This window comes from Sparus aurata, chromosome 11, assembly GCF_900880675.1.
Source record: "Sparus aurata chromosome 11, fSpaAur1.1, whole genome shotgun sequence".
Lineage (NCBI taxonomy): Eukaryota > Metazoa > Chordata > Actinopteri > Spariformes > Sparidae > Sparus > Sparus aurata.
In genome coordinates, this window is record NC_044197.1 from 7,027,319 (window position 1) to 7,044,594 (window position 17,276).

Genomic DNA, 17,276 nt, shown 5'->3' on the forward strand with positions numbered 1-17,276 from the left:
ACACCTCGTGCGAAACACTAAACTTGTAAAAGTGGCCGTATCAATGCTGTTTAACACATATCCAGTCATATAGATTGTATATATTATTATTTTTTCATAATCCTAGTCTGATGTATTTCTGCAGTTGAAGAAAAATGCTTGTTCTTGAAGCTACAACCAGAAAGACAGTCAAGTTAGCAAACATAAACACAGAAAGCGATGGGAAACAGCTAAGAAAGCTAAAAAAAAAGTCAACCAGCACTTCGATCTAAAGCTCACCAGTTAAAACTTTATACCTTCTTTGTTTAATCGGTGTATGAAGTGATATGAGGTCCCTGCACCCAGAGACATGCCTCACACATAATCATCTAGGTTTGTTTATTTACCTCCACAGAGCTAGCTGTTTCCCCTTGTTTCCAGTCTTTGTGCTAAGCTAAACTAACTGGCCGCCCAGGAACATTTTCTGTCACTGCACGATTTCTGCATTAACAAACGCTTCACGGTGAATGTTTCATGTTTGTAATCGATATAGTAAGTCTATGATCTCAAATGTCCCATATTATGCTCATTTTCAGGTCCATTCTGTAAAAAATGTTTGCGTGTTCAGAACACACAATATTGTTCTCATTCTCCTGTCTCTTAAAGCTCAGGCTGCTCTGATTGGTCAGAACTCACAGGCCTGAGTTTTCACATCAGCTTTGACATTTTTTTTTTATTAGTTTGCCGGGACTGAACAGTTGTGACATCATAACTTTACATTATTCAGCGCAGCTCATATGTAGGCACAGTTTTTTTAACACAGAAAGTTCTGCAGTTCTTCGATGATTAAGCACCCTGATTTTCTCAAAGTATCTATATAGAACTTAGACCTGCTTTATAATCAAAGAAACTTAGATCTCTCACTTCGTCATTTGGTGAACTTTAGAAATACTGGAAACACAGTTTTTCATTATATCTCAGAAGCTTTTGGGAAGAGTTTGGAACCTGATCCACTTACAGCTATTCTTGGATTAACTAGCTCCTTATCTTTTGCCAATGACTTTGAAAAAAAAAAAAGACTTTTGTTTCGAATGGTGCATTTGTACTTACTGTAAAAACTGCACTGTATTGTATTAAAAACTGTGGTTATTGTTATTAATATTATCAGGATGTGGTGTGTCAGTCTGGTACTTTGTTTTTATTCCTAAAATTTCCTTAAAAATAGTAAATATGTATTTTGAAAAAAATGCTTAATGGAGAGGAAAACTTGCTGAATTTGATGCATTTATCTGCGCTTTGAATTTCTACATTTCTCAAGCTGGCTTGCCGCGTCACCCAAAACCAAAACAACGCGATAAAGATAAATGTTTAGTAAGACACGGTCCCAAACGTAAACCTTTAGAGCGGCGTTTACTTGGCCTATGTCTCTTCGCTCGATGCCTTTGGCTGACACAGAGCAAACAGCAGGTCTTCAGTCTCTCACACCAGATTGCCTACATGATGTTGGCTATGCCATGTTTTCCGTTTCCCCCCGTTTTGTTGTGGCGCTACCAGATTGAATCGAAGCGCGATCAGCCTCTTGTTTTCCAACACGTTTCATTAATTGAGAAGAAGGAAGAATGCACAGCGGCAGCCGGAGAACCAGGAGAGAGGGCTGCGCGCAAAGCTTTAGATAACCGGATGAAGCCTGCCTGCTGCCCCTCTGAAGCACCGGTTTCAGCCAAATATAGTCTCTGTTGAAAATACTCCTTTTACATCACAGCCTGGTGTGTTTGGCCACCTTCCTTACAGCTCTTGCAGTGCGAGTATTTGATAGATGTGCTCACCGAAGTCACATAACTTGAGGACGTCATCAGAGCTGATGAGAAGGTTTTCTGGCTTTATGTCTGAGGAGGAAGAACACACATATTCACGCTTCACACTTACATCATCATCATTACCATCATTCCTGCCACCACATATTTATCCGTCTCACCGCAGCCATCAGATTCTTTTCATCTGACACCGTTTTTGTAAAAAGCGGCAAACGAAGAGTCCAAGAAATTGGATTCTAGCAGTGAAAGTCCACAGATTGTAAAGACATACCATAACTTATACATCAAATCCGTGGATACCACTGTCATATGTATACCACAGGCCATTTGGATGCCTGCTCTGGTGCAGTCAGTGTGCCAAAAGCTCACATGGACCATCTGCTTTCCTGCTCTGCTGCTACTGATTTGCCCAAAAGCTCACATCTTGTGACAATGGAATGGTTAGTTAGAACATGTCAGACAACCTATTTAGCCACTGGTTCATGAGAGTAGCGAGCAGTCATACACACATTTATATTTGTTTCTTCTCTGCCTCACTGACATGTCACATTAGTCTCAGTGGTTCCATTAGAGTTAAGATAAATAAGTAAGAAAAGGGAGATTTTACCCCGGTGCACTATGTCATGCTTGTGGCACCAGTGAATTGCTCGGATTAACTGGTAAATGTAGCTGCGAGCTTTGTCAGTCGGCACACCATTGGGTAATTCCTCGAGCAGCTCGAGCATGTTCTGAAAGAGAAACAAACAACCTACGTGACAGTAACGGTAAAAAAAACCCGTCTCGACCTCATAATGGACCAGACTGTAGAAGAGCCTTACCTTCTCCACATACTCGAAGACAAGATACAGCTTTCCTCTTCTGCGGAAGGCCTCCTTCAACTCCACAATATTCTCCTGCTTGAGGGTGCGGAGCATCTTGAGCTCCCGTAGCGTCGTTTCTTTAACCTCTTCATTTTCTGCAGGTGAGACGAGGTAGAATCAGGATCATGTTGGAATGGGATGTTCCCCGACAGAAATAAAGACATGGAATGGTTAAACAATAAGAAAAAAAGAACTGATGTGTTCCCCTCTTACCTTCACTGTCCTTGAATTTCTTAATGGCCACAATTTCATTTGTCTCCTGCAATAAAAAAAAAAAAAACACAGAGCAGCAAGTGACAAATCAATCTTACTGTTCATTGCTGCTGTTAATACATCATCGCAAGAAAACACAGCGGCAGAGATGAAAAAAAGATGACAGGACTGCTGCTCTTACTACTGCCAGTGTGACACATGGGCACAACACAGTTGTACATTCAGGTGTGTGGGCTTTAGCTCGAAAGATATAATTGGTTTAATCTGTAGAAACACGTTTGAGTTCAGATGTGCACACACACGGGATGCCACAGTAGCTCAGCTGGTAGAGCCCAATGTACAGAGGCTGTGTCCTCGCTGCAGCAGCCCAGGGTACAAGCTCAACCTGTGGCCCTTTACTGCATGTAAGTCCAGTCACTTATATGGGTATGCACCCCATGAGAACGGTCACAAGTAGATTTTGCTGTACATGCATACAAAATATGATTACAGGCATCCGTGACAGGAAATCACTGACGATGCATGGAACAAAAAAAACTTCTGAACTCATCAGCACTGAGTCACTGTTTTCCTCAGACACTTCTCATCATCCCTCCACGAAGTTAGTTCTCTGCGAGAGACGCCCCACTGCTAGCCCCGTTTCTCGACATGTCCTAGTTAGGCCTGGTATTTTCTGCCTATGGCTCAGAGCTGTGCTCCAGTTTCCCCCCCCCACCAGAAAGCCAAAGGCAGCATCGCGCCACTCCAACATGGATCACAGTGAACAGCGAGCCCTCCTCCCAGCTCGGAGAAATGCAAGATGACTCACAGCAGGGTCAGCTTCATGAGCATCAGTATACTGTGCACATGCAAGGTAGCCTGAGTGAAGGGAGACGATGTGCTGCAGGCTACAATAATCTGTGATATGTCTGAATGCTGTTCAGTAACAGAGAAAATAAAGCATGATCAGTGATTTCAAAGAACCAGGATCAGGATTCTTCAAAATCACGATATATAAGTATTTTCTCAGTCAGTTAATTAGTTGTTTCAACTATAAAGTATTTGTGATTTATGATTCCCCTAAGCCCAGGATGACATCATCAAATTCTTTATTTGACCACAACCCAAACAAGGAGTAAAGAAACCACAAAATGTTCACATTTAAGAAGCTGCAGTCAGAGAATTATGACCTTTTATTTCTACACGAAATGACTCGACCAATTAATGAATAGTTTGCAACTTATCAATTAAAAGTTGCAGCTCTACCATACATCTAACTCTTTACTTTTGTACCGCAGAAGTCTCCAAGAAAAGGTCAATTCTGGGTGCGGCTTGGCTCAACGCCACGCCATAAAAGTGGTAATGAGAAATGCAAATCGGTGCGGCTCGGTTTGACTTGGCGTGGTCAAACGTGCCGGTGGAAAAACCCCATAAATCTGCACACTAGCGCCTGGCACCCTCACAGCCATAACAACACTCTAGGGCCCGGCCAAAAAATTGTCCTGCCGTTGCCCATAAAATTCCGACTTGTCATTTTTATATCTCTTTAGAGATTAAACAAATTAGATTAATTATGTTAATTAGAGTTGCAGTGTTGCGTCGATTAGTTGACTGTCTTTGGACAAAACAAGACATTCGAGGGCGTCATCTTAGGCTTTGGGAAACACTGTTATAAACTAAACAACTAATACAATGAATCAATAAAACTGTTTCCTATGTTTCAAGTCTTTGTGCTAAGCTAAGCTAACCACCCGCTGGCTGTAGCTTCATTAGTGGTCCTACAGAGTCAAGACATAGTCTCAAAGGCTAATTCCCAACAGGGTTCTTGATGGTGAAGATTTATTCTAAAGAAATTAATGTGTAATTGATAACATTCAGCCATTAAGTGGGTCTTTCCATCTCTCCCTTTCCATTGGATTCAAATAATCTGCCCCCTCAAGTCACTGTTACCTAGCTAAGGTAAGCAACTTTCACATTGCTAAACGCTAGCTAGCAAATGTCAAGGCAGTACAGAATGAGCCTGACATTTTTAAGTTTTCCCACAAACTCGCATCTACCAAGACTGTCGCTGCTGACAAAAGACAGACACCACGTGATACGTTATACTGTTGGCTCACGAACCTTGCTAGAAGCTGGAACGCAGGGATAAATAAAACAATCATTTTGGCCCCTACACATTTTGAAGTCTTGTCTGCCTGATTGACAGGTTTACTTGGTGCTCGCTTGTCTCACTTCAGTCCCATCCAGTTTCCACCACCCATTCGCCAAAAAGCAGTATACCTACATCCAGGCTTCAAAACACCCCTCTGGAAAACAATTGTTGACATGACAGACACTAGAAGACACTTTTCTACACTCCAGGTCTATGAAGTGGGCGCAGCAGCACGCAGGTAAAACACACTCCTTCAGAGGGCGAAGAAAGCAGTGATTTGTCAGGTGAACAAATGAGGCGCGGCACAACTTCAGACTTCGCCACTGAAAACAGCGGTGATTGGAGTTGTGAAGGGCGTACGAGAGAATCCTCACATAGAGCACTCCCATCATCCCCACCTTCACTAAACACCAACACAGCTACCCAGTGTCACTCCACTCCAGAGACCCAAGTTAAACCTGTTAGAATTCTTTGCTCCAGTTCACAGCACATAACATCAGTCATTTCACGTTATTTCTGCTTCAAGTACAAACCACAGAAAGCACTGCAGAGTCTGACTGGTTGGAGCTCCTGAAATCCTCCAATGATATCACACTTTTTCACACGCTGATCTCTTATTTGTTTAGTAAGTTTTACAGTATATCATGTTCATGTTGGAGGGATCAGCGCGGCACACCAACTGCTCTCACCCTTTTTGTGCAACGTTTTATTTTAAGCTCTTTAGGAATTCCCATGTGGCGATGGACTGCGCAGCTTATTTGTGTGGGAGAGAAACCGAGCAGGGTAAACTGTTATTTACTATGAACATGCTGTCCCCCTCCCACGACCTGAGCAGCACAGATTATGGACTTGGGTCATAAAAGACGACCAGTTTGATACCTGCGAACGTAGGGCACCCAAAAACAGATATCCCAAACCAGGAGAGGAAAAGAGTTGAGCGTGTTTTATCAGCCAAAAGAATTATTCAGTAAAGCTGAGACAGAGAATAGTCAGCAGCGTATAATTAAAAAACTAATATGATCTATTTTTTGTGAAGCTATGTATAACTGTTAAATAATTATTAAGTTGAAAATCCTATAAGCTAGTTGAACTTATTCAAACAGCTATTCATCAGCAATCTGCTGCTGCACTCCTCTGAGGGTTGAAACTCTTCTTTGTGACCACACCTAAATTAGCAACACCACTGCAACACATCTGAGAGAACATCTGCTGTGACGCTGACAGAATCTGTTCAAAGTCATTTATTTTCAAAGCGAAGACAGTGAGTAGGGCTGGGTCGACTGATAACGTCACCATGACATCATCATTGTAACATTGTGATTTTGAAGGCCAACCCGTCGGAGAGCAGGAAAAAGTAGTGTGTCCTCTCAGAGTTGCCATTTGACTGGCATTGTTGGTGTTTGCGACATGAAGGAAAGAAAATTAAGTTTGTTGCTGCTCAGCGCAGTGAAGTTACGTCTACATATCCCATTGTTACTTGCTTTTGCTTAGCTTAACCTCCTCTGTGTAGCAGGCCGGCTATCTTTGTTTCAAGCTTCAGAGGCTGAACACAGCTGTGTACAGAAAAGGATTACAACAATTGTATTTCTCATGGAAGATCAATCAGTTTAGAGTGGACAGACAATACTGATTCTGTTCTATAGTCCATTTGTGGAGAGTATTTTCACTGTCTGCTTCAGTGCTTTGTACTTTTAACGGTCTGTAATTAACAAGAACAAGCTCTGTAGGACTGTTAATATGTCTGGTGAGATTGAAGGTCAGCAACAACACAGTATGTCTCTGCTTTGTGAGACCCAAGTGGCAGGAAAAGAACGGGCGATCCTCAGTGATTTATCACACTGGTGAGATCCTTTATACCTCCGAGTAAAGCTCTGTTAAACAAACCCTTGTGACATGAGGTGTGTCTCAGTTGCACTTTGGTGTTTTTCTATATTCTTTTTTGTTGGTGTCGATGTGAATCACTTTGCTGTTAAATGTCTGTCTTTGACTGTAATAGTTATAATGTTTCTGTTTTCCTATTGCCACGACACAAAAAGAATTTCTCAAAGGATGATAAATGAAACTTACTGACTAAATTACAGACATGTGTTGCCGAGACAAAGAGCCTTTTAAATGGTGGGTGTACGTCAGTTCTGACGATCGGCAGTAGCCCCGGCTGGGTGAGATCGGCGGGTCAGAGCGATGGTGGGAAACGGCAGTGACTACAGTGGTATGCTAACCAGTAATTCCTGCCTTAAGGCAACTCTGAGGGGACACATGACCTAAATTTTAGAAACACCACTCCAACAACGATGTCAGCGTCCATCGGAATGTTTCACTGCAGACATCATCATATGCTCATTCAGAAGAAATCGCCCACCAACTGAGACGTCAGTTTTGTAACGCTCTAATATCACCCACTGGAAATGACAAAAGTCCTATAACTAATTATCAAGATATTCATTGTGCGTAACCTTCAGTCATCTCAAGGCACAATTAGTCAGTGGAGGATGCAGTCATGCCTGGGTTGTGTAACATTCCTTTGTGCACCATGCCGTCATGTACTTAATTTGGTCTGAAGCACATGCTGCCAAACTGCTACAGTGAACCGAGCATTAAGGGCATCAATTGTGTGTCAAAGGCTTGCTTCTGCACAGAGCGTAACATGATCAAATTGCCAACATCCCATGGTATGCCATTATTTACGCTGTCCAAATAAGGAGATCAAACATGAGCGGCTCGGCTGTGACATCCGTTAATAACAGCCTGGTGGATCTCTGGGATGATGAACGCTTAGAGTGGAAAGGCATCAAAAAGTTAAATTGGTAGCAGGGAAATAACCTCAAACAAAACACAAGTGAGGGGATGGCATATTAACTCTTGTTGCACCTCTGTTGCAGACGTACAAACAAGTGCATTTCCTGACACATACACACAGCACGGTGTATTGACAGCTGTGTCTCTTCTGCCTCACTGAGCATCTCTCGACAGCAAGTTTGCTGAACCAGCACTTTAGATTGTGCAGACGACTGCAGGTGATGTTCAACACGGCAGCACCAAAAGACCTGAGGAGGAGACAAACTCTGTGCACTGTGTGTGAAGCAGCTGGTGTCAGTGACCTTTCTTTGTAATAAGATGCACATTTGTGCAAAGTTCTGTTTTACGTCTATTTTGTGAGGGTGTATGAATTTTTATTGCCATGCAATGTGCCCTTTATTACATTGGTTTTACTTCGTATGTGATGGTGTTACAAACTAAACAAAAATGTTCTCACTAATTGGCCAGACTGGAGACAAAATATTGGGCAGTAAGAGAATAAGAATGGCTGAGTATGCCAGCTGTTGCCAGTGGGGGTGAGAATCTCAAACCTTAAGATTTATTTCAGTTCGATTTGAATTCAGAGGGCTATGATGTGATTTTTTATCAATGTTTGATGACTCTTGATGCATGAAAATTTGGGATAGAAAATAGGACCAGATGAAAAAGATGTTTAAATGGTCTTTAACATATGTTATCTTAGGTAATGTGAGGATCATCAGACGTCAGAGTAGATAATCATTTTTTTTAAAACATTATGCTTTCAAAGATGCAGTTCATATATAAGCTTATATTTTTAGTTATGGTGGAATTAGAATAAAATGAGCAAATCTAGAAGACCTCCAGTTGAAGAAAACAGGACTGTCCAAAACTCTTTCTAAAAAAAGTTTTGCAGGGCATCTTTAAAAGTTGATGGTCACAACTCCTCAGTGGTCATACAGAGAGCGAGGTCACTTCATACTTGCACGTCGCAATCATGTCCTGGACTAGATAGAACGACTCTGACTTCAATACATGATTTATTTTCTCACACTGTGTATTTGTGCTATCTTTGCTCACGCTAAGCCATCCTCACTGAAACTGGGACAGGGAGCCAAAATGGCGTGTGTGTAACTCATCTGTCATCATGTCTCCGAGACATTCAGCTCCTAACTACGGACTGAACGGTGCAACGATCTTAAATGACACTTTTGTGTATTTCTAAGTGGCACAAATCTGTGTATTTGATTATCACACAGTGTGGACACACTTCATCAACGGGCTGCCTTTTTAAGAAACATGCCTACACCAAGGCAAACAAAGTAGCCTAGTTTGAACGAAAAGAGGACACACATGTTTACATCTGTTATGTTTTACCATCAAACGGGTTCAGCAGTAAGGAGTCTTACAAAATTGTCTCATCACAATCAATTAATGATTAATGAATTTTCTGCATCAGGACAAAATCTTTCTCGAGAGAACTGCGATGCATCTAAGAAACAATATTCCATCAGCGTCTTCATCCATCCATGCAAACTTTTACACAACAAAATCTCAATCTGCAACATCAGTCTTGCAGCGCTATTTAAAGTAACATGCACATGTGTTGATTGATTATTGAGTGGGCTGCTTTGACAAGTGCCAACAACAGACACAAATCAGTCAGGCATGGACAGAGACTGTGGTAGAAGCGAAAGCCAAAAAGGAACTCTGAATGAATGAATGAATCAGACGAACTGAATGCTTGGATACAGTATTGTAATGTAGTGCTTTACATCTATTGTTTGCATCATTATGTATTTAACCTCGAAGGAACATCAGAAAAAGACCACATCCAGTCACAGAGGGAACATCAACAGGTGGGCTGCGTCTGACAGTCTGCATCTAACAATGCTTCAGCATTAGACTTGAAATAGCCTCCGTCTATCAGGGGACGATGTCGACTTTAACATTCAGACAGGAAACGTGTGTCCCCTCTACATTCTTCTGTCTCTCTGGCTCTGGCTCCTGATAGGACCACATAGACAAGTGCTCCACTCAAGGTGACCCATTTAATGCTCGATGTGAAAGTCCTTTTTTTCCTCTCCTGTCCCAGTTTCCGTTCACTGGGTGCAAAAATAACTGTTCCCTTCAAAGGGGGCGGATGGACTTTTTTTTTCTTTTTTCTCACCACTTAATAAATCTCGATGTTACTGACAGCCACTCAGCTTATTTAGGAGGAATACAAATTTAAGCCTACCGCATCAATTCCATTATCTGTGGAAAAAGCGGCGTTGGTTACACACCCTAAAAAAATGAAGCTGAAGCAATGCCAGAATAAAAGATAATGTAAAAAAAAAAGGAACATTTATGATTAGGACAGGACAAACAACAGATAACTGCAGAGCAGCAGTGACTCACTCGATGGTACATCTCTTGAAACAGTGATAGGCTTAATAGATCTAGTCAATACTCTAATTACTCACTTTTTAGATCACTGTGTGCCATCTCCGTTTAACAACTCAAAGTCACAGGCAAAAGCCATGCCAAGATTAAAGGATTCATTTTCCAGCAGATAATAGATTGATCCTCGGTGGGCAAAGTGACACAGCATAAACAGACAATTAACCATGGATCACACAGAGCAGAACTGAAGAAAGAAATGTAAATTTTTGCGCATACTTCATTACACCTACCCTTACACACCGCAATTAGTGACGTCCCAGCAGGTGCTGCTTATTTCTTTATTGACTCTAATGATTAGCATGTTGTCAGAAATGCAAAATACCGGTCTCTCTGTTGACCTTACAATGTGCCGATACATGTTTTTCTTCATTAAAATGACAGTACACGCAACAAGAAAAAGTGATAACCTCAATTGCACGTGCAGCCAAAATGTTTTATCCTGGTGACATGATAGGACTAGTTTTACGGTCTGACATACAGAGTAGAAAAACATTTTCTTTCCCAGCACTCTGACATCATCAATTGACTGTTTAAAGCAATTGTTGCGGCGCTTACGGTTCTGCTTTCTCTTGCACAGCTCAGGGATCTGCGAATCATGTTATTATAGCTAATAGCCATGGTGACTGATCACAATGTGTATGTATTTGCTATGTTGTGTTAAAAATAGGTTAAGACCCAAATGCAAGAACACACAGGGATGCAAACAGGATGACAAACAAGAGGCGAGCTTTGTAATACAAGCTGAATAATACCAAATCCATAAATACAAAAACCAACAAGAAGCGTAAATCCCCAAAATACTAAGTAGTGACACGAAAGCTCCATTAAAGTGCCACAAAAAGCATGGATCAAGTCAGGAAAAACTCAAGGAATAACGCGAGAAACAAAAAACATAAAACATCACGAGCAGACACGGCGAGTCGCTGGAGAACAAACAGGTGAATCACACAGGACGAACTGATAAAAACATGAGGGAGCACACAGACTATATACACAAACAAGAGACAGGTGAATACAGAAAAAGGGCAGGACGAAAAAGCAACACAAGACACATGAGGGCAAAACTTCTAAATAAAGCAGGAAATCACAGAATCACAAACAGGAACCTGACAGTATTTGTGTTTGACTTATGTGTGTATAATAAAATGATTCAGATCAAAGGTTGAACAGAACAAGTGTAGCCAAAGGTTCAAAATAACAACTCACTTTTAAATTTCATTATCACAGTATGCAATTCAATTTTCCATTAAACATCGCTAACAACTAACATGCTTACGTTGGCTGACATTGCAAACGCGAGCTAGCAAGTGTTAACGTTGCTAACACTAGCTAGCTAACATGAAGGCAGTATAGTAAGCTTGGCACGTTGACGAAACACAGACACCACTTGATACCAATGGCTGACAAACTGTTTTTTTAAAAGCTGGAACCAACCGAATTCTACACAGACATTAACAAAACATCATTTTGAACTTGATAAACATTTTAAAATGATTAATTCACAGCCACAGCAATGTCACTCTTAAATACTCTTATTCTGCACGAGCTCTGTAGATGTACTATTTTTTTTCAAAGGATTTGTCTACATAAAAGTGTTATCAATATGAACTTTAAGATTGTGATCGGTTCTACACAGAAACAAGTAACCTGGCTCTGATGGGACCAGTTGCCAGGCAACCGATGGAGACCCAAGGGGGTGACTTGTCCCTGCCAAGAAACAGTTCGGCAAAAACTACTGTACAGACAAAATACAACATGTTAGTTGGAGAGCTGTAGAGTTGCTGAAAGGTGGATTTTTTCATATACACAGAGCGAGGCTAGCTGTTTCCCTCTGATTTCAGTTGTTGTGCTAAGCTAAGCTAACCAGCTGGTCGGAGTGGCTTCACATTTACCTTACAGACACAAAAGTGGTGTCCACCTTCTTATCTAACTCACATCGAGGAAACAATACAGATATTCTCGACTTCACCAGCGGAAAATCAAGCTACTGCTACCACACAAAGTAAGCTAGTTAACGCTGTAGCTAACTGCTCGGATTGTCTTAAGAAGATCGTCTTTTAAACCAGATAAATGCAGTGTATATGGTGGTGGTGGTAGGTCACGTCTTGTCATTAATATGGACAGGTGTTCCAAACATTAAGAAATGACGAGAAGGCTGCATGAAGCGTTTATGGCCAAGACTTTTAACTTGTGTTTACTGTAGCTCAAAAAAAAAGCAACCAGAGGGGGAGGGGCAGGTCAACAGACTGTTATCTGTTGCCCTCACTAAAACGTGGATGTTCAGTTATTGGTTATTTCCATTGAATTTTAGCAGTATTTGGAGAGTTCACGGTGAAGGAGAGGGAGATATTTTGGTGATTTAATTATTCTTAATAAAAGACAGAGAGCAGATGGATGTAACCCTGCTGAAGTACAAATTTGATTAAACTTTTATGTGTGCTCTATCCATCGTTTTAATTGCGAGCAGAGGCACCCACAGCACCATTTTAGCTGGCACGTAAGACATGTGCTTAAGGCTGAGAGCCATACACCGTGAGAGGAAGGTGTATAAACATTATAGTGCCTGTCTATCTTAAATAAACACTAGTAGGAGGGTGTTTGGTGTGCTAACGGGCCATGATATATGGTTTCATATTGGCCTTATCATACCTAAAATACCACGGCCTGGATTGTACATGCTGCTTCTCCATTGGCTGAACATTGAACACACTAAGAACGGCTCTGTGTTGGCATCTGTCTTTAGCGCTCAGGGGTTCTCTGAACCTGAACAATGCCAGGAAAAAACGAGCCCGTGCCATACTAGAGCTGCCAGGAGCCTTCACCATAAGAGGCTAGCATTGTGCCTGTAGACTCCTCTTGGCATGTGCCACATATGTTCTCACTCACTTGCTAATAATAGGATGACTGGTGTGATCATGTGACGGCTTCTGCAGCTCAGAAGGAACACTTGCTGCGCTCTTTGCTCTCGACTCGCCATTTTTTTGTTTACCTTTAAGAATGGGATTGATTGAGCACAGCAAGCCGTCCGCAGTTTGTATTCTCTGTAACTAATGGAAATGCTGACACACTTTGCTTGTTGACTTAGCTGACTGTTTGTCTAGCATGTCAACTAACGCATGCACATCCCTGTCAGGAGGTATTTCTCTCTACAATCAACTCAAGCTGACGTCTTTCACTTAGATTTTCAGGCCAACATCACATTAGCTTCTGTGAAGGAAAATCAGGGTCAGCAGCCTTCCTATTCTGTTCCAATCATCTAAACTTCAACCTGCTACAACAGTAAATGTGCAAAGTTGCCTTAGTCTTTACACTAAGTAACTTTTAAAGTTTTATTCATGTTACACGGAGGAAAAGGGGCTATGACACCATCGACAGGAATCCAAATGAGATGGACAGTAACCTTAAATAGAATCACGATTTCTCTGGGTTGGAACATTGTTGGAATTCTTTGGGATAATGTTAGTACACACCAAGCTATACTGTATATATATATATATATACACTGCTGACATTTCAATTGGGAAGAGCTTTCATGTTGGCATCTTGCAGTTCAATTTGCTGCCATTTTCTTTTAAGAAGCATTTGGTTTTAGTTTAGAGCGCTGCCTCTACCTGTCAATCATTCACCACGCCTATCATTGAGATCTGGGCTTGATTATCTCGTCCTTGTTTCTTTGTCTCCTTGGTCGCTCTTCTCCCGTCGTTGTATATGTTATTTCATGGACTACACAGCACGTTGTCATGGCCACAGTGAGCATGTTTTATTGGACGTGATCCACTTAATGGTGACTGCATGAGCCCAGATCTCACTGATGGGCCGTAAATGAAACTGACCATAAATGAAACTGCAGGGCGCTAAAATAAAAAGCTTGTCCAAGTTGAAATGTCCACAGCTTGAAGTTCTGAAATCTATCAACTTAAATGAGGCAATGATTATTATATTTGATTGATGAGATACAGCTCTATATCAAAAGCTACACTGGGAAAAGGTAAATGTGATTACTGATGATTTCAATGAATCTTTATAACATTCACGTTGAATACATATTTGTTGTCATAGTGTAAAAATACAAATCCATAATGTTTCTGAAATCATGATACTGCTCTGTACAATATTTAGAATTTATTCTGTCGTAGTCGGACACCAAAATTTAAGACGCGGACTTCAGTGTGCTGCAGGTCACAAGCCTTTCCCTCGTTGCTAGTCATAATGTAATCTAAATATAACACAATGCAGCATGCATGATGCATGATGCACTCATTCATGGGATCTCGAGTGCTCTGAGACTTTCCGCCAGAGCATTTTGCATATTGAAATTCTCTTGTGAAAATTAAGGGAAAAGCAAATGCAGAATGCAACATGAGTGTGGTTACCTGGACGATAAACATGTTCACAGCGCTGCATTGAGACCTGCCGCTTCTGTATGTTTTCTGTCAACACTGTAATGGGATCTTATTTTATATGTGCAGTGAGTCAAGCAGGCAATTAGGTACGAAGGGTAACGAGCCTAAATACTGTCAACAAAAACAAACATAGCAGGTGTACGTTTATCCAGAACAATGTGGGAGTACAGTCTGTACTTTTTCTTTTGATATGGAAAAGAGACATCTTTGAATTTTTGAAAGTAGTAGACGATGAGTCCTCTCACACACCTGCTCAGAAATCTCCTCCAAGATGTCTTTGTGTTGCAGTCGTCGCATACTACCATGAAACACTGATTTTCTTAGTAACTTGAGGGGCCTTTCATGCTGTCCTGGAGGTGTATGACATCTGCACTCATGCCTTTTCTCCTCTATGGGCAGACACTTTCGCATTGATGCAAACTACTTTAATGAGTGCATTTACACTCTGGCTGAGATCCAGTGATAATATGGAGCCAGAACACCTCCGCAGGCAGGACCGGGGCATTTCATAAAGAGGCTTAATTCTATAAATCTCCCACGGTTAATGAAAACACATGACAGATAATTCAATGCTTCAGATCTTCCAAACTGAATCATTTAAGCGCGACTGAGGGGACGAGGGGCCTGATGCTGTCAATGTTTTACCCCTGTGTCGTCAGAGTGGCTGGAGAAACCAGTTCATGAGATGATAAGCCGCTCAGTTAAGTGTGCATTCCTACGAGGTGTTCCACGCTTAAACAACTACTCACCACAGCTTTGTTTACCCTCTGTCTTCTACATTTCCCAAACCGTTGAATGCCAAAAACCTGCCAATAGCCGTGCACAAGCCTTATCCAGGATTTAGATTAGCTGCTAGAGAGAAGCCTTTGTATTTGACTCACTACAGAGGGAAAGTTCCAACTTAGACACACAATGTTTGGTTTGTAAATCAACAGGTCCCAGAGAGCTGGGTGGGAGGTCTCACAACAGCAGTGAAACTACTGATAAACTGATTCAACGACCCTGAAAAAGCAACAACAGAATCTACCACTTCCATTGTTTCTTTCTTGTTTGTTTTTCAGTGAATTCCACAGTATCATTCTTTTTAATTTCACAGGCAAGGTGAGGTTTTTTTGGTCTATACGCGATTAAACACAAGATAAACTCCTGAACTACGAGCCACCCCAGCCCACACAAAGTGAATTTACAGTACTCTTTTATATCAAAAGATTTGAGCTCTGAATTCACTGTATTACTGCGCATGTGAAGAATATTTTCTTGGTCAACAGAGAGCCAAACATAGGTTAGCTCGCTCTGTAATCTAACATGAGCAAACATGTGTTATGTGTCAATGAACTTGTGGCTAAACTGGAACAAGCAAGACGGTGGTTTCCCCTCTCGACATTGATACTCTCAGTTTCGTCAACACAATGAATTAACAAGTGAAACGCCTGCACCACATCGCAAGGTTTGGAGGATGGAGACGATAGGGGATGATACAAAATGTGTTTTTTCCCCAGAACGTCTCCAGGACAAAAGGGATTTTTGCATGTATGTAACGTATGCAAAAACTAAACCAGGCACTTTCTACAACACAGGTTGTCTTCTCAGGCTGTTGCAGTTACAATCAGGGGCTGGCTAATCAGCATTAGACCTACAAATATACAAATATGGCCTGTTAAATCCAAAAGGACAAGGTAAAGGGTTAGGGTTAAGGTGCAGAGTACTGTGGAGTGTTTAGCTAACAAAGCTTACAAAGCTAGAACATTAGAGCTAACAGAGCATAGAGGTGAGTGTTAACCACACGTTGATTTCATCCACCTGCCAGTCCGCCAAAACACCACCTCTGATATTTCAGTATCTGCTGCGATAACTGACGTCGGGTTCAGCAGCAGAAATTTGTAGAATGTTTCCTATTTTAATTCGGGGTTTGGTCTATTGGACAAACTGAAATTCTGACTTGAGGATTTCACTGACATGAATGTGTGCACCAAATTTTATGGCAATCCATCCAGCAGCTGTTGAGTCCGGTCTGTCTCCGGTCTGGTCCAAAGTAGTAGAACAACTGACTGATCATCATTACCATCCCTAGAGCCCACAATGCTGGGCATGGCTAAAAACCAATGGATTTAGATTTTCTAAGATCTGATTAAGCTCGAAATTTAGATTTTTGAAGAGGTGCAAATTGACTTTACAAATATCCACACTGGTGCTCGACCATGATGAAGTTCAGGGACAAAAGCCTCTTAATTAACTTACAATAAATTAGCATAATTCATGTTTTTTTTATCAAACATCAACAGACGAGAGAAAAGGAACTGGAGCATCCCTGCGGCTCAGTTGGCATACGCAGCTGCAGTGTCCTTGAATCTACTGTAGTTTTCCCTTTTTTTTTCTGTCATCACACTACAATGGAACACTGTATTCCCATTAGAAAAAGAAATTAGTGAACCCAAACATGTTCTTTTGTTCTTTTTTTCATGATGCATTTAGATGGAAGAGAAATTAATAAAAGATGGGCCAGACCAACAAGACAAGAGCTCCTCTGTGTCTGCGTGTACTCTACCCTTTTGACATAACAGCATTTAGCAGTTTTCTTCTGGGTGCTCTATTTGTCAAACTGCTGCGGCAAAATTGTGCAGAATGGAACAGAAGCATCTCCAGGTGACAACAACAGCTGAACGTTAGTGTGTGGCTG

At 41.4% G+C, this 17,276-nt stretch overlaps 1 protein-coding gene across 7 annotated transcripts in view; it reads right to left on the reverse strand.

Annotated features, from left to right (window-relative positions):
* LOC115591241 (cyclin-dependent kinase-like 5) overlaps nucleotides 1–17,276 on the reverse strand; it is a 44,401-nt gene that overhangs the window by 15,990 nt on the left and 11,135 nt on the right. For all 7 annotated transcript variants that reach the window (XM_030433057.1, XM_030433056.1, XM_030433055.1 and 4 more), the window contains exons 4-7: nucleotides 2,846–2,891; nucleotides 2,591–2,727; nucleotides 2,380–2,500; nucleotides 1,785–1,844 (exon numbers count right to left, since the gene is read on the reverse strand). In XM_030433057.1, coding sequence (XP_030288917.1) covers nucleotides 1,785–1,844; nucleotides 2,380–2,500; nucleotides 2,591–2,727; nucleotides 2,846–2,891 — 364 coding nt within the window. The remainder of the gene's footprint in view (nucleotides 1–1,784; nucleotides 1,845–2,379; nucleotides 2,501–2,590; nucleotides 2,728–2,845; nucleotides 2,892–17,276) is intronic.